Genomic DNA, 17,187 nt, shown 5'->3' with positions numbered 1-17,187 from the left:
GGCAAGAGGTCCAATCTAAGGTGCTGGACATGCCGTTCGATGGTCAATTTCTCTTTGGGGAGAAGATAGACGAAGCACTCCAGGCTATCAAGAAAGATACCGATACGGCGAGGGCTCTGGGCTCCCTCCAGTCCCGGAACCAGTCCTTTCGGGGGGGCCGCTCCAGAGGTCAGTACTCCTACAGAGGTTCCTACCAAAATCGGTCGTCCTACTCCTACGGCAACAGGAACCAGCCCCAGCACAAACAACAGACCCGACAGTCGTCCTATGGGAGGTCGTCCTTCAGAGGCAAATCCGCCAAGAAGGGCACTGGCGGCCGCCAGTGACCATTTACTCCAGCCAGTCCCACCACCATCTCAATCCTTTCGAATTGGGGGAAAACTGACCCACTTCCTCCAAAATTGGCGAAAAATCACTACGGATCGGTGGGTACTACAAATAATTCAATTTGGACATTCCCTCGAAATGGTCAACACCCCTCCCAACACTCCTCCACTGAAGCGTGCTCACAAACACCTGCGCCTCCTTCTCAAGGAAGTATCCGCCATGTTGGTCAAAGGAGCCATCGAAAGAGTCCCAGACTCCCAGAAGGGGAAGGGGTTTTATTCCCACTTCTTCCTAGTCCAACAGAAAGGGGACAAATGGAGGCCGATCTTAGACCTCCGGGCGCTGAACGCCTTCCTGCGGAGTCAATCCTTCCGGATGGTCACAATCCAGGAGATCCTGGGGGCGCTGGAAAGTGGAGACTCGATGGTCTCCCTGGACTTACAGGACGCCTACTACCATATCCCCATCCTCATACGGCACAGGAGGTACCTACGGTTCGAAATAGCAGGCAGACATTACCAGTTCAAGGTCTTGCCATTCGGCCTCAAATCTGCACCACGTATCTTCACGAAGTGCTTGGCGCCGGTGGCAGCCTTCCTGCTACAAAGGGGTCACCAGGTATTCCCCTACCTGGACGACTGGCTGGTGAAGGCGCCTTCCCCGGAGGGCGCGACTGCTTCCTCCAACGCCTGCAGCGCTCTCTTTCAACAGCTGGGTCTGACGATCAACCTCAAAAAATCCTGCACTACTCCGTCAACGAGGATCACCTTCCTGGGGGCTACCTTGGACACGAAGCGCGCAAAGGCTTTCCCCTCGGAGGACAGGACCAACAAAATACTGTCTCTGGCCGCGGCTGTGGCCAAGAAGTCTCGCATCAAAGTCCGGACATTCACCTCCTTGCTAGGGATGATGTCCTCCTGCATTCTCCTCATACCACACTGCAGGCTCCGCATGCGTCCCCTGCAGGAGGCGCTGGCGAGACAATGGAAACAGAGTTCCGGATCCTTCGAGGACATTATCACAATCACACCGGCCATCACAAAGGCCCTTCTGTGGTGGAGAAACCGGACACACCTGACGGCCGGCTTGCAGTTCCTCCTGCCGCCGGCACCTCTGGTCATCACGACAGATGCCTCACTGGAAGGCTGGGGCGCGGTTCTGTTGGACCTTCGAGTCAGCGGCAAATGGGACGCCCAAGAGAAACAACTACACATCAACCTCTTGGAACTAAGGGCAGTGTATCTGGCTCTGCAGGCATTCCTGCCACGTATCGGAACTTCCCCGGTGCTCGTCAAAACGGACAACACCACGACGATGCACTACCTGAACAAACAGGGGGGAACGCGATCTCTCTCTCTCTCTCTCAAGAGAATCGCAAAAAATCTGGAACGGGTTGGTGGCACACGGGCTCTCCCTCAAAGCGGAGTACGTTCCCGGGAAGGACAACACCATCGCGGACGCCCTCAGCAGACAGACCTCTCTCTCCCACGAATGGGAGCTGAACGGCGACACGGTGGCCCACGTCTTCTCGCAATGGGGGACCCCGAAGATCGATCTCTTCGCGACGGCAGGGAACGCCAAATGCCCAAGCTACGCAAGCTGGCATCCCCAACGGGGGTCGCTGGGAAATGCTTTTTCCATCGGCTGGTTCAGCGTGTTTGCGTACGCTTTTCCTCCGTTCCCGATGATACCGAGGCTCCTCCGGAAGATGAAGACGGAGCCGTGCACCCTGATCCTGATTGCTCCGTACTGGCCGAGACAACACTGGTTCTCGGACCTGCTTCGCCTTTCCATCAAGCCCCCGATTCACCTGCGACAACACCCGAACCTCTTAACGATGTCCGGAGGCCAGGTACACCACCCGAACCTCCGTTCGCTCAAATTATCGGCCTGGCTCCTGAGCACCGAGAGTTCGGAGACCTAGAGATCCCGCAGGACTGCAGGGCCGTACTAGCCAAAGCGAGGGCGGGCAGCACGAACAAGACCTACTCGCTGAAGTGGAAGAGGTTCTGCTTGTGGTGTTCGGAACAAGGCTTACACCCTCTCCGGGTCACCCCAGTACAGTTGCTACCATACCTCCTCCACCTGGCTCAATCGGGGCTGGCTCACGCCTCCATTAAGGTTCATCTGGCTGCGATTTCTAGATTCACCAGAACCTCATCTGGACCTTCCCTATGGTCCAGTCGACTGATAAAGCAATTTCTGAAAGGGCTCTACAGATCCTTTCCGAGGCCTCGGAAAGTCCCTCCGACCTGGCAATTGAACTTGGTGCTCAACCAACTAATGAAACACCCTTTCGAGCCCATACACCGGGCCACTCTCAAACATCTCTCATGGAAGACGGCACTCCTGCTCGCCCTGACATCGGCCAGACGAGTCAGCGAACTTCAAGCGCTGTCTATTCAGGAACCGTATCTCCAATTCAGGCACGACCGAGTGGTACTCAGGCCCAACCCTAAATTCATTCCTAAAGTGCCGTCAGACTTTCATCTGAACGAACCAATTGTACTCAAGTCATTTTTTGCGAACCCTTCCACAGCGGCAGAAAGGGCGCTGCATTCCTTGGACCTTAAAAGGTGTCTCAAATTCTACTTGGACAGGACCAAAGAGGTCAGGAAGTCTTCTCAACTCTTTGTAGCCTACAGCAACCCGCGCATGGGTTTACCCTTGACAAAACAGAGCATCTCCCGCTGGATTTCTTCAGCGATTGCTTTCTGCCATGATCAGGCCGGACGGCCTTTGACGGACCGAGTGGCTGCCCACTCTACCAGAGCGATGTCAACGTCAGCGGCGCTCTTCGCTGGAGTGACGATCCTGGACATCTGCCGAGCGGCGACCTGGAAGTCCCCGCACACCTTTTCCAGGCACTACTGCCTGGACATCGAACTGCAGAAGGACGCTGCAGTGGGACAAGCGGTGCTGCGCCATCTCTTCCAATAAGGTGAGCCTTACCTCGTCCCGCCATCCAGGTATGCACATTCTTCATGGGTTTTTTCTGCTATATGCATGTCTGTATATTGCCATGTTTTTCTCACGTTGTCTGTAATTTATGCAGGCCTGCTGGTTGTGAGAATGTGCTTTACCACTATGCATGTATAACTGCTGGCTACTCTGATTCAGGCATGTGAATCTATGAAAGACACCCAAATACTGGATAAGAAATGCGTTACTTACCTGTAACAGCAGTTATCCAGTATTGGTGTCTTTCATAGATTCACATGCAACCCTCCCGCCTCCCCGGTAAGGACTCACGTACCTCTATGTCTACATTGCGACACCCTATCTGGGTGCGTACGAAAATCTGAGGGACTGAGGCTCCTCCCGGGAAGGTTCTAGAGGGAGGTCGGAGCTGATTGGCTAACGATGAGAGTTCGGTCCTTTTTACATAAGGACGTGGAAAGGCCCCAAAGGGGAGGCCCTTCGGCCTATATTCTCTATGTATGTCCTTAGGACATTACTTTTTTATGTACCGGAGGCTCCCGTCTCGGCGACGGGGAATGATTCAGGCATGTGAATCTATGAAAGACACCAATACTGGATAACTGCTGTTACAGGTAAGTAACGCATTTCTTTTAAAGCCCTGCTCCGCGGGGATGCGCAGGACGGCTCTGCATTTCACTGCTTGTACGGGAGAAACCCCCCTCCCAGCAGAAGGAATTCTGATGCCATGTGCGCCATATTTGGGTGGCCTGGCCCTGCTGGCGCGCCTACGGGCCCTGCAGGCTGAGGATGGAGTTCCCATGCATGCAGCTCAGGTCATGGCCTCCGATTGGACCCGTTCCAGGGTCCGTACAGACACCAGTCGCACCTCCACAGTGATCTTCCCCGTTGTTGCATCCGATGCAGATGTCATCGGCGTTGCCGGCGGCCCCTCCCCGATCTTCCTTTCCAACACTGAACCGGCCAGGCGTTACCCGAAGCAGAGACTGGCGCCGACAGAGCTGTACAGCACCATTCCGTTCACCCTGCCCTAGTCTGAAGGGTTAGGGATAGAGGATTGGAAGGGGGAGCAGGATCTCTTAGAAAGCCTGCGCCAACATGATGTGAACTAGTTTGAGGAGTTAGGCGACGCTAGTGGTTTCGACACCTCTCCAGACTCTGCCATGCTTTACCCTTCTACCCTGGCTATAGAGGAGGGAGCATCATTTGCCATGGTGGTGCTTAGGGCTGCGGAGGTCCTGGACCTGCTGCTTCCTACAGTGGCAGTCATGACTAATGTCTTGACAGAGGTCCTGCAGCCTGAGGTCTCCTGCTCTGAACCCCTTACTGCCCTTTGATGAGGCCTTAACAGGCTTCCTTCTGGGTTCCTGATCCAAAACCTAGCACAGGGGCTCCTGTGAATAAGACAATTGCCCGCCGCCATCCCCTGCACCGGCGACCCGCTTTTCCTCACCACCCACTGACCCCCACAAAGCTTGGTGGTCCAGGCTTCCACTTCCCGTGGTGCGTTGCCTTCTGCGCCTCTTGGCAGGGAATCCAAGAGACTGGCGAACTTCCGAAAGAAAATCTTTTCTTCCGCCAGTCTGGCATTGCGGTCGGTAAACACTGTATGCCTTTTGGGCCGCTATTCCCATTCGAAATGGGACACAGTTGCATAAGTGCAGCCCAGAGGCTAGTTGGAGGAACGGGCTCTACTCTTCAAAGCTATTTCAGACGGGAGGGACACACCTAAGTTTGCCATCAGATGTGGCTGGGGTGCGATGTACTCACTGGGCAGAGCGATTTCCATGATGGTGACAGTTTGTTGCCAGGCTTGGCTGAGAACATCTGGTTTTTCGGGGGATGTCCAGGCTAACCTCAGAGATATGCCTTTTGATGGCTCCCATCTCTTCGGATACCAAGCGGATACCGCCCATGAGAGTTTCAAAGAGTCAAGCCACAGCCTAGTCTTGGGGCCTCACCACAACCCCTAGGGCCTTATCTGATTTTCGTTCCTTTTGTGGCTATCAACAGCGCCAACCCCACTCCGGCCAGCAGGCCCCCCAAGTTAAGCAGCCTCAGCGGGCCGTGGACTGTTCACCCCGGCCCTGTGGATCGGGAAGCCAAAAGTCGAGCCAAGCCACTGTCCCTCTCCTCCACAGCAAAGCCTTCCTGGTCTGATCCCCAAGATCACTCTCTGCTGGTTGGTGGCAGAGTACACCATCTCCACCACTGGCGAATCATCACATTGGACAAGTGGGTATTGCAAATAGTCCAAAGGGGCTATTCCCTCCCCTTCGAGACTACCTCTCCATCTATGTCTCCAGTGTATGATCGGCTGACGGAGGATCACCTTTCCTTACTCTGCGAGGAAGTCCAGACTGTCTTGGCCAAGGGAGCTATAGAGAGGGTTCCCGGCCAGAATAAGGCAGTGGTTGTCATTCCTGCGACTTTCCGGTCCCACAGGAGGACAGAGGCCTTCGTCCTATCCTAGACCTCAGAGCCCTCAACTCCTTCCTCAAAAATAAGTTCAAGATGCTCAACCTAGCTCAGGTCCTGTCTGCCCTGGACCTGGAAGACTGGATGGTAGCGCTGGACTTACAGAATGCCATCCTGCCATCCTGCCAACCCATTGTTTCTAACTGTGGTTTACAGTGGGCCACAAGCACTTCCAATTTGCAGTGCTTCCTTTGGCCTCACCAGTGCCCCTTGGGTGTTGTCAAAGGTGATGGCGGTCAACACCCATCTGCAGAGATCAGGGGTTCCAGTCTTTCCATATCTCAACGACTGGTTGTTGAAGGTGGCCTTGCCTCAGTTGTCTCTCACCTCCAGACTGTGGCGAACCTCCTTCATTCGCTGGGGTTCACTATCAACATGCCAAAGTCAAACCTGGCCCCCTCTCATTGGGGTAGTTCTGGACACTGCAATTTCGGGCCTATCCTCCCGAAACGGTGAGTCCAGGATATTCAGGCTATGATACAGATGTTTCAGCCTCTATCCTGGATTTCAGTGAGTGACTGAGGCTGTTGGGCCTCATGGTCTCCTGCATCCTGCTAGTGACCCATGCATGGTGGCGCATGCAGGCTCTGCAGTGGGACCTGAAGTTCCAATGGGCACAGCATTGAGGAAATCTCACCGTCCTGGTAAGATTTCAAAGGGCACTGCGAGAAACCTGCAGTGGTGGCTAACAGACTGCAGTTGGTTCAAGGGCAGGCCTCTCTCCCTTCCCCGCCCAGATCTCACTGTAGTGATGGATGTGTCCCTTCTGGGATGGGGTGGCCATCTGGTGGAAGTGGAAATCAGAGGACTCTGGTCTCTGGCGAAAGCCAAGCTCGATTTCAATCTGTTGGAGCTTCGGGCAATCCAACTGGCACTGAAAGCTTTTTTGCCAATGATAAAGGGAAGTCTCATGCAGGTGTTCAATGATAACACTACCGCCATGTGGTTAACACTACCGCCATGTCTTACTGCAACAAACAGGGTGGAGTGGGGTCGTGGGCTCGGTCAAGTGGCTCTGTGTCTCTGGACTTAGCTTGAACAGGGCATTTCCCTGGTGATTCAACACCTGGCCAGTTCTATTAACACCAGAGCGGACGAGCTCAGCTGAAGGTGCCTTGCGGCTCACGAGTGGCCTCTCCATCCGGTGGTGGCGCAAGGTCTCTTTCAGCGGTGGGGAGAGCCTTGGTTGATCTGTTCGTCTCCAAAGAGAACGCGCAATCTCAGCAGTTTTGTGTGTCGGAGTTTCCAAGGCAGCTCTCGCTTGGCAACGCTTTTCATTGTAAGTGGCTCCGGACTGGGCACAGAGTTGAGTATTCTGAGCTTTTAGACATGAGTATTGCTCCTCTGGTCAGGTTACCCCTTCAGGAGGATCTTCTGTCGCAGCAGCAGTGGAGTCTTTCACCCGAGCCGGTCTGCTCTCCGCCTCCTTGCGTGGAGGTTGAGCGGCCACAATTGAAAGCTTTCGACCTCCCTACCGAAGTCCGAGGTTATTTTGGTAGCCAGGCATCCATCCACGAAATCGGTATACACCTGCAGATGAAACAAATTTTGTAAATATTGTACAGACCGGTCTATTGACCCACATCTGCATCTTTATCTGAAGTCCCCCTGTTTATACTTTCCTTTGCCCGGTAGGGATCTGCTCTAAGCACCTTGAAGGGCTACCTTTCGGCACCTTCCTCTTTTCTTCAGCTGCCTGATCAGCCTTCTCTTTTCAAATCTCCTCTGTTGCAGAGATTCTTGAAGGGGTTAACTTACTTGTCTCCACCCCCTTCACCCTTTATTATGCCACAGTGGGACCTTAATTTGGTTCTCATCGTTCTGATGTGTGCGCCATTTGAGCCGCTGCACAGCTGCCCTCTACAGCTGCTTAACATCGAAACAGCCACTTTAGTGGCATAACATCTGCCTGGAGGCTGAGCCAACTGCAGGCACTGTCATCAGACTCCTTACCTGACAGTCTTCCCGGACAAAGTGGTGCTCCGTAAAAGGGCATCTTTTCTCCTTAAGGTGGTGACACCCTTTCACATGGAACAGTTGGTTACTCTTCCCACCTTCTATGCACCACTGCACCCTTCCAAGGAAGGGGAGTGTCCATCGCTTGGACCCAAAAAGAGCGTTATCGTTCTATCTAGATCAAACTATAGAGCTCTGAGTGGATGACCAGTTCTTATATATATATATATATATATATATATATATATATATATATATATATATATATATATATATATATATATATATATATATATATATATTCCCAAGGAAGTCTGCCACAAAAGAAGAAGACTTGAGGCGGCACTCGAGGTTCGTGGAGACTTCAATCCTTTATTGTTTAACCATGGGCATTAACGCGTTTCGGGGGTTTGCTTTTTCAAAATGCCCCCCTGGTTGCTTGCAGTCCCGCTTTTAAAAGAATGTGTCCTTCCCACCGCCTAAAGTAGTGTGGACTGCCTCAAAAACACGGCCTGGAATCGCCTCTGTTTCCACAGGTGAACAACAATTCCCAGCATGCAGCGTCCATCTCAAGCTGGCGGCGACCCCATTCATCGGTGCATCTTGTCAGGTGAGTGACCGATAGGCTGTGTAGTCAGGCAGGGATTGCGGCAATTGTTATGGGCATTTCCTGGAGTCATTCACGGTCCTCTCCCCCTGCCTTGCATTTCCATCTGTCGCGGGGCAGAGAACACCATTCAAGGTTTTATTTATTTAATTCATTTCCAGCATGATGAATCATGGCAATGGAAAAACAACCCAACGCGTTTCAGCGATTCACTCGCCTTGCTCACGGGTTTAGGCGAGTGAATAAATAAAATCCTTGAACTGCAAGAAGCTCATTGAAGTGGTAATTTTGCTTGGATGGAGTGCATTGGCATAATTCTTTTATGCTGGGTGAAACTGGATATATATATATTATATATATTGCCCAAGTGACAGGGTTTTTGTTGTATTTATAGTTGAGTGGAGGCCAACCCTATATCTTTTTCCCTCTAGGCTCCTTTTGGAATAAACAATTTTCTACGCCTTAACAAAGAAAGATCCCCTGAGGGGTTTAGGGCCCATTTTAACAGGGGAAAAAGCGGCCACCACAGCTCTCCAGCGTGGTCTCTGTTTCGAATGTGCCAAGCAGCCACGTGGGCATTGCTGCATACGTTCGCCAGACAGTTTGAGGCATGTGGGCTGCTGAATTCATATCTATGCATAGATTGCCGCCTAGTGTTGGGTCTGGATGATTGCACATTGTTGTCCTGGAAGAGTCTTCGAAGTATCCCGAGATAGGTGGCTCCTCCCCTGGACTACAGTGCGCATGGGCATCGCCTCCATCCCCAGATTGTTTTTTTCCGCCATTGGGTTCAGATGTCTTTGAATTCCCTCTTGTCGGAATCGATAGAAAACTTTCCTAAGACCAAAAGGTCTTTAGCCTAATACGTCGGTATAGTCTTGCGTTCGGTCTTAGTTCTTCCAGCTCGGCCTCGAGCCGGATTCCCTACACCCGCGTGCTTTCAACGCGGAAGGCCCAGTCGACGCTTCAGACCCTATCGACCGTTCGTCATGGAACGTAGTCCATTTAAGAAATGTCCAGTCTGCAACTTGAAGTATCCCCACATCGACGTCCACCCAGTGTGCAACAAGTGTCTGTCGCCGGACCACGATGAAGCCAAGTGTATGGCTTGTTCACGCTTCAGGTCCAAGAAGACGCTTAAGCTTCGTCGAGCTGCGCGCCAGGAGGCCCAGCATTCTGCACCGGCGCCTGTGGACATCTTCGATACAGGGGATGTCGAGGAAGAATCTATCCAGGACATTAGTGAGTCGAACCCCGCGTCGGACGTCGACTACGACTACGAACGGGCAGCTAACAATCACAACATCCAGCTCCATGCTGGCCCTGTTGATGTCGACTTCCTTTTTGATACCTTCTCAGTCTCAGAAAGAACTGTCCAGACTCTGCCTATGCTGAAAGGTGTTCTGAAACATGCTGGCGAGATCTTTAAAGAACCTACCAGGGCGAGGGTGATAAACCCTAGGATTGAGAAGAAATACAAATCAGCGCCTACTGATCCTACCTACATCAAAGGACAGTTGCCTCTGGACTCCCTTGTCGTCTCGAATGCCCGGAAGAGGGCTAATTCTCAGACTACGGGTGATGCTCCTCCCCCAGACAAAGAATCCAAGGTCTTTGAGGCATCGGGAAGAGGGTAGCAGCACAGGCAGCCAACATCTGGCGCATTTCAAATACACAAGCGCTTCTGGCGCGGTATGACAGGGCACACTATGACACACTGGAGACCCTGTTGCAGCACCTGCCTTATGAATACAAGGAGGCGGCTGAGATGCTTATTCAGGAAGGGAAGCTGATCTCGAACGCTTCGATTAAGTGCGCTCTGGACGCGGCTGATACCGCTGCCAGAGCTGTGAACACTAGTGTTATGCTACGACAACATGCCTGGCTGAGAATCTCTGGATTTAAGCCGGAAATCCAAACCACCATCCTTAATCAAACAGTGAATCCAGATCACCTGTTTGGCCCGGAGGTTGACACCACCCTAGAAAAAATTAAAAAGGACATGCTAAATCCATGGGTGCCTTAAAGTCCCACCAGTCCCAGCAGTTTCGGGGTGGGTCTTTTCGTCGCTCAAGCACTAGAGGCGTTTCCAGAGGCCAGCTCTCACAGACCACGCAGTACTACAAGGCCAACACTCATTCCACATGCACCAACAAGAGCCGAGGTGGATATCGTGGTAACAGCGCCAAGGGCAGAGGTCGCGGAAACACAAACCCCAGATCATCTGCCACCAACAAACATTGACGCCTTGTCACTGCCCCCCGACCATACAACACCAGTCGGGGGGAGACTCCAGCAGTTCCTGCCAGTCTGGAAGTCCATCACCACAGACAGGTGGGTCAGAAAGCTTGTACAATACGGTTATTGTCTGGAGTGAACATCCACTCCACCCAACATACCCCCAAGACACCGTCCTATGTCGGCCGAGCATTTGCACTTATTGCAGCAGGAGGTCATCGTCATGCTGCAAAAAGGGGCAATCGAGCTCGTGCCAGTGGAGGAAAGAGGCACAGGGGTCTACTCCCTGTACTTCTTAATACCAAAGAAAGACGGGTCCCTCAGGCCCATCCTGGACCTCAGGCCACTCAACCAATACATCCTGTCGGAGCACTTCCATATGCTGACCCTGCAGCAAGTGCTCCCGTTGCTCAGTCCAGGGGATTTTCTCGCGACTTTAGACCTAAAGGATGCATATTTTCACATTCCACTGCACCCTTCCCACAGGAAGTACCTCCTGTTCACCATGCAAAACTAGCACTACCAGTTCAAGGTTTTGCCTTTCGGAGTCACCACGGCACCCAGGGTATTCACAAAGTGCCTGGCGACAGTGGCGGCGCACCTCAGGAGACAGAACATCCATGTCTACCCTTATCTGGACGACTGGCTCGTCCAGGCGAAGTCAGCCCAGCAGTGTGCCGCCCACATGTCCCACACCATTCACCTCCTGCACGATCTGGGATTCTCACTGAATTACCCAAAATCCCACCTCCAACCCGCCCAGATACAGCAGTATCTGGGTGCGACCATAAACACTCTGGCAGCCACAGCACAGCCAAATTCAGTGAGGGTCAGCAGCATTCAATCGCTGATACAGAAGTTCAGACCCCAACACTCGCTTCCAGCAAGAGTGTTCATGCAGTTGATAGGCATGTTGGCCTCCTGCATCTCCATAGTGCCGCACGCGAGACTACATATGCGTCCGCTTCAGGAGTGCTTAGCACGTCAGTGGACTCAGGCTCACGGGCAGTTGAAAGACCTAGTGTTGGTGAGCGGTCGGGCATACAACTCTCTGCATTGGTGGAATCCACAAAACCTTTGCAAGGGACGACTGTTCCAAGAGCCTGTGCCACAGATCATCCTGACAACTGACGCTTCTCTCCAGGGATGGGGAGCTCATGTACTCCATTACACTGTGCAGGGACTATGGACAACGCAGCAAAAGAAGATGCACATCAATGTTCTGGAACTGATGGCTATCTTCATGGCACTCAAAGCCTTCAAAGTACATCTGTGCAACAAGGTCGTGTTGAACCGGACGGACAACATGACGGCCATGTACTACATTGAAAAGCAGGGAGGAACACACTCTCCACAGCTGTCTCATCTGGCTCAGAGCATGTGGAAGTGGGCCATTCAGAGGAACATCTTCCTCATAGCAGAATACCTCCCGGGCAAGAACAATCAGATGGCGGACCTGCTCAGCAGGTACAGCCACCAAATGCACGAGTGGGAGATGCATCCATCAGCACTCCAACCGTACTTCCAAATGTGGGGTCATCCAGAGATAGACCTGTTCGCCACAAGGGAGAAAGCAAAATGCCAAAGCTTTGCCGCCAGGTTCCCACACCCACAGTCGCAGGGCAATGCGATATGGATGAACTGGTCAGGCAAATTTGCGTACGCTTTCCCCCAGCACCCCTGATACCGCTGGTGGCACGCAAGCTCAGGCAGAACTCGATGACTCTCATCCTGGTTGCTCCAACGTGGGCTTGCCAACCATGGTACACCACGTTTCTGGAACTGTCCGTGGTACCGCATCAAAGGCTACGCCTCACACCCAGCCTTCTGACGCAGAGCCGTGGCGACATTCAACATCCAGATCCGCAACAGCTCAACCTGGCGCTCTGGCTCCTGAGGTCTTTGAGTTTGGCTACTTGAACTTGCCTCCCGACTGTATGGACATCATCCGGGAGGCGAGGAAGCCCACCACAAGAGCATGCTATGCGGCAAAGTGGAAGCGGTTTGTCATTTACTGTGCAGACCACAACATTAACCCGCTAGATGCATCTATTCATAACCTCATTTGTTATCTTTTCCATCTGTACAAATGTAATATGGCCTATGCTTCCATTCACATACACCTATCCGTAATGGCCGCTTATCTTCAGGGTGCCTACCATTAAAGCCTTTCTGGAAGGACTCAAGAGTCATCCCTCCGCGGACTCCACCAGCTCCGCAGTGGAACCTCAATGTGGTCCTCACCCGGCTGATGGGTCCTCCCTTTGAACCACTGCATTCCTGCGAGATTCAATTCTTGACGTGGAAAGTGGCTTTCCTTGTAGCAATTACATCGCTGCAACGCGTTAGTGAGCTCCAAGCCCTAACTATCCAAGAGCCATTTATCCAAATTCATTCCAACAGGGTAGTGCTTCGCACTAACCCTAAATTCCTTCCTAAGGTAGTGTCTCAATTCCATATTAACCAGACTATTGAGTTGCCTGTTTTCTTTCAAAATCCTGAGTCATTGGCGGAGAGAATGCTCCACACCCTTGACGTCAAAAGGGCCCTGATGTATTACATAGATAGGACCAGGGATTTTAGAAAGACTAAACAACATTTTGTTGCCTTTGCGCCACAACACAAAGGTAACCCCATTTCCAAGGTTGGTATAGCTAGGTGGATTGTTAAATGTGTTCAGATCTGTTATCTGAAGGCCAAGCGTACTCACAGTTCCACCAAGGGCCCACTCCACCAGAAAGTTGGGGGCCTCCATGGCTTTCCTTGGAAATATTCCTTTGGAAGACATATGTAGAGCAGCCACATGGTCTACCACACACACATTTACAAAGCATTATTGTGTTGATGTGCACTTCAAACAGCAGGCAGCTGTAGGGCAGGCTGTTCTAAAAACACTTTTCCAGACTGCTGCAGCTGGCACGGGCGGCTGCCGTTAATGGAGGGACTGCTATGTATTTTATGCACAGATATGAATTCAGCAGCCCACATGCCTCGAATCGAATATGCTACTTACCAGTATGCATCTGTTCTTGGCATGTAGGGCTGCTGACATTCATATCGCCCACCCTCCTCCCCGGCGCCTGTAGCAGCTGCAGGATTCACATATACTCCTAGCATGGTCATCATGCACTTATTTTCACTCCATCTTGGCCGCAATGGCTAAAAACAATCTGGGGATGGAGTTGATGCCCATGCGCACTGTAGTCCAGGGGAGGAACCACCTATCTCGTGATACTTCGAAGGCTCTTCCAGGACAACAATGTGCATTCATCCGGACCCAACACTAGGCGGCGATCTATGCACAGATATGAATGTCAGCAGCCCTACGTGCCAAGAACAGATGCATACTGGTAAGTAGCATATTCGCTACTGCCTATATTCCCAGGTATGCACAGAAGGCCTGTTTGGTCACTGTTTTGCAGGATTTCTTGTCTAAACCTTTCCACAGTCCCTCCTCTGGGGATGGTATTGCTTTGGGATCAATTCAAAGGTAAGGAATCTGCAGCTAGTTGTCTCTATCAGATGGACAAGTTACATAGCCGCAGATTCCTAACCGATCCTTCCCACACTGCTGAATTGTTTTTAGTGTCAGGGATGTTCCCCTTCAGGACTCTAGCTGTTCATTTTTTAACACACGGTGGTTAGTCACGTCATAGCTTCGCACTTCTGGTCTGGAAAGTCGTGGAAAGTACCGCACTGGAATGACGATTATATTGACGACGCAGACGTGACGACGAACACTACGCTGACAACATCACGCATAGTCTACCACCACCTACCAGCGTGCAGGGGTACTGCTAATAAATCTTCGATTCAATTTTGATGCCTCGAAGTTCAAAGGTAAGGAATCTGAGGCTAGATCATGTGTCTACCAGATAAGGCGTTAACGAAGTTAAGTAACTTGTCCAACAGTACAAAGAATTATTAATATCCTTGTCGTAGCTAAACCTTTTGTGACTTATTTCGAGCACCAAACTATTTACATCATTTTTTTTCTCCCTAATGTCCATTGCTTTACCTCTTTAGAGGACGATACTTTGGTGGATGAGTAGTGACTAGGCTTGGGTTATCATCAGAAAATAGGCTCAGATTTGGTGAAAAACTGATGTTTTGTGAAGTGAGCATATTAATATTATTTTTTTTCTTCTTATTTGACAGAGTGCGGCTGGACCACGGACGCAGGGCAACGCAATCCCACAGAAAACTCAGGCTAGCAAATCTGCTTACAACAGCTACACCTGGGGGCCCAACTGAGAAACAGCCAGGAAAGGGAAAACGCTCTGATCTACTCTCCTGCTTTTTAAGGAAAACTTAAAACAACCAAACTACACACACAAAGGATGTAAAAATAAACAGTCGGTGAAGCAGCTCTTTAAAGGAAACTAGTCTGCAGGTTTCCAGGAAGAGCAGCAACCTGTGGGGTCCGTCTGTGTCTGAACCCACCCACCAGAACTCTTATGTAATATAGAATTTGTATTCTTTCAGTCTGTTTTCTGCATCCTAATTATGAAGTGCCCAATGCTGTATTGGGGGGGTGGTTTTTATGTTTTTTTCCTCCTTTCCATGGCGTGAAGGAGTGGCAGCAGGCACACTCCCTGTTGGCCAGAGTCCCTTTATTACTAGGAATATGACTGCTAGGTATCCATTGTATGATGAGTTTAGTGGAAGTGTTTTTGTACTGTGTTCTAAATTTAATGGATACATGTGTCTTGTATATATATATAAAAAAGAAACCACCACAAAGAACTGGCGTGAGCTTTTCTTACCTCGGCGGTGCTCCACAGCAAAAACCCTTCCACAGAAGAGAGCACGCATATACATATATATATTTCCTGCAAAATACCCTATTTTATCTAAAAGTCCCCAGTATCTAAAAAACCTCCCATCCTGCCCCTCCACCACGACTGACACTCCCTTTCCATCTGCTATCCCTTACCCCAGTGTTCTCTTCTTTTTGTAGCTGTTCACTTTCTCCCACGAGGACCCTTCCTCCATAACATGATTTCCCAACCCCCTCTCATCCTATGGCTGAGCTGGAGTGTTTATTTTATTTGGTCTGTGATTTCTGTTCCTACCTTTTGTCTTTTTTGTTTTCTTCTACCAGTCACTTCCAAGAGAAATTAAGTCTTTATTTACTAAAGAGAATAAAGGTCACCCAGTGATGTCTGGATTTTTTAATAACCTGCTCTTCAGCCTCCTGTATTTTTCTCTGTGTGGGTGATGTTTGAGGGTTTAAGTATGTAGGGAGTCGCCAGAATTTGTTGAAAGAATTGCAGTGTGTCTGAACATGTTTGGCAGGATGGAGTCCACAGAATGTGTGGTGTGAGACTGTAGAGGCACTCAAACACTAGTATGTGTTTATATATGGCTTCTGTACAGCTATTGTACACAAAAAACAGGATATTATTACACTTCTGGGATCTTCAACCCACATTTTTGAGTATTTACCTTCAGGGAACACTTCCAACTATAGTCACTGGTTTACACATCTTTAAGGAAAGTCTCCCCATTTTTTTCCCATCTGATTCAACTTTTCCTTCAAAATGTCTTAATTTTTTCTGAAAGCCCCAGATGTGAGTGAGAGTATTGTTTCTGACAGTCTGTGTGGTCTTTCTGATCGAGCCTTCTAACAGTTGATTCCTCACCTTATGATTACTCCATGCAGGCTTCAGACTTAGTCTGGAAAATCTTCAGCAGTACATGTGTACACCTGCAGGTTGCTCCATGTTGATTTGTTCCAAGCTGGATGTGATGTGTGCACTTACATCAGTTCCTTGCTTTCCATGCCAATAGATATAGATCCAAAGCTATCCCTAGTCCCATTGGTACACCTTTACAACTTACCCTATAAAACTGCAAGGGAAATCTGTCAACTCCAAAATCTACAGTGTTTAAATCCTGTGTGGAATGTTGCAAGCAAATGTTTGACACTGAAGAACATGTGGTGCCCGAGGTCAGACCACCATTCCAAGGCATGCAGGGATTGTTCCTAGATGCACCCCAAGGCCATTCTAGACCGGAAAGCAAAGGTTTTGTTGGAAAAACGTGCAAGATCCCGCCCGGATCGGTCAACATCTAAAGGTAGGTTCTAGTTCCCGCTTACACAGCAGGTCATTGTGATGCGAGTCCTCTTGCAAATTCAAGAAGCCCAAGCGGAACTGGGACCTGTTGCCACTCTTGATCTCCTAGGAAGGCATGAGGGCATCATTGTGCCTCCAGTTTGCGCTCCTGAAGTCTCTACATTTTAGTAGATTCCGACCCTTAACCCGAAGTGAACTGAATTTGCGGAGCCACAGGCGATGCCACACCAAATCAAGAACTTCTGCAAAGCCATGCTGTGGCTTTTGGCATGTAACGAGCTCCCTATGGTACCCCTTTGGGCCCCAGGAGCCAAAAGGCTGAATTGCTGAATGCGAGCATTTTAAACGGCGACTTTTTAAATATTTCATTTATTTACCGCACTTGCCAGAATCCTGTCATCACTAGATCTAGACCCTGCACATAGACGGTAACAGCCGATTTGCGGGCTGAATACCGATTTCTTTGGCATTTGAATCGTAAACGGCGGACATCTTAGGTGGGAGGCGTGAGCTTCAACAGCGCTCTAGCCATCCCTACTTAAGGAAACGGTAATACTCCGC

General features: G+C 50.6%; 1 protein-coding gene across 23 annotated transcripts in view; it reads left to right on the top strand.

The window, feature by feature from the left end:
- UBAP2L (ubiquitin associated protein 2 like) overlaps positions 1-15,731 on the top strand; it is an 889,182-nt gene extending 873,451 nt beyond the window's left edge. For all 23 annotated transcript variants that reach the window (XR_015302630.1, XR_015302632.1, XR_015302629.1 and 20 more), the window contains one exon: positions 14,705-15,731. Coding sequence is in view for 18 of the 23 variants with exons in the window: in XM_086947511.1 (XP_086803637.1) it covers positions 14,705-14,800 (96 nt within the window). In the remaining 5 variants the exon portion in view is untranslated. The remainder of the gene's footprint in view (positions 1-14,704) is intronic.
- The last annotated feature ends 1,456 nt before the right edge of the window (positions 15,732-17,187 follow it).

Source organism: Lissotriton vulgaris, chromosome 12, assembly GCF_964263255.1.
Source record: "Lissotriton vulgaris chromosome 12, aLisVul1.2, whole genome shotgun sequence".
In the NCBI taxonomy this organism is placed as follows: Eukaryota; Metazoa; Chordata; class Amphibia; order Caudata; family Salamandridae; genus Lissotriton; species Lissotriton vulgaris.
The sequence above is the reverse complement of the archived record's forward strand: the minus strand, read 5'-3'. Positions and strand labels throughout refer to the sequence as shown.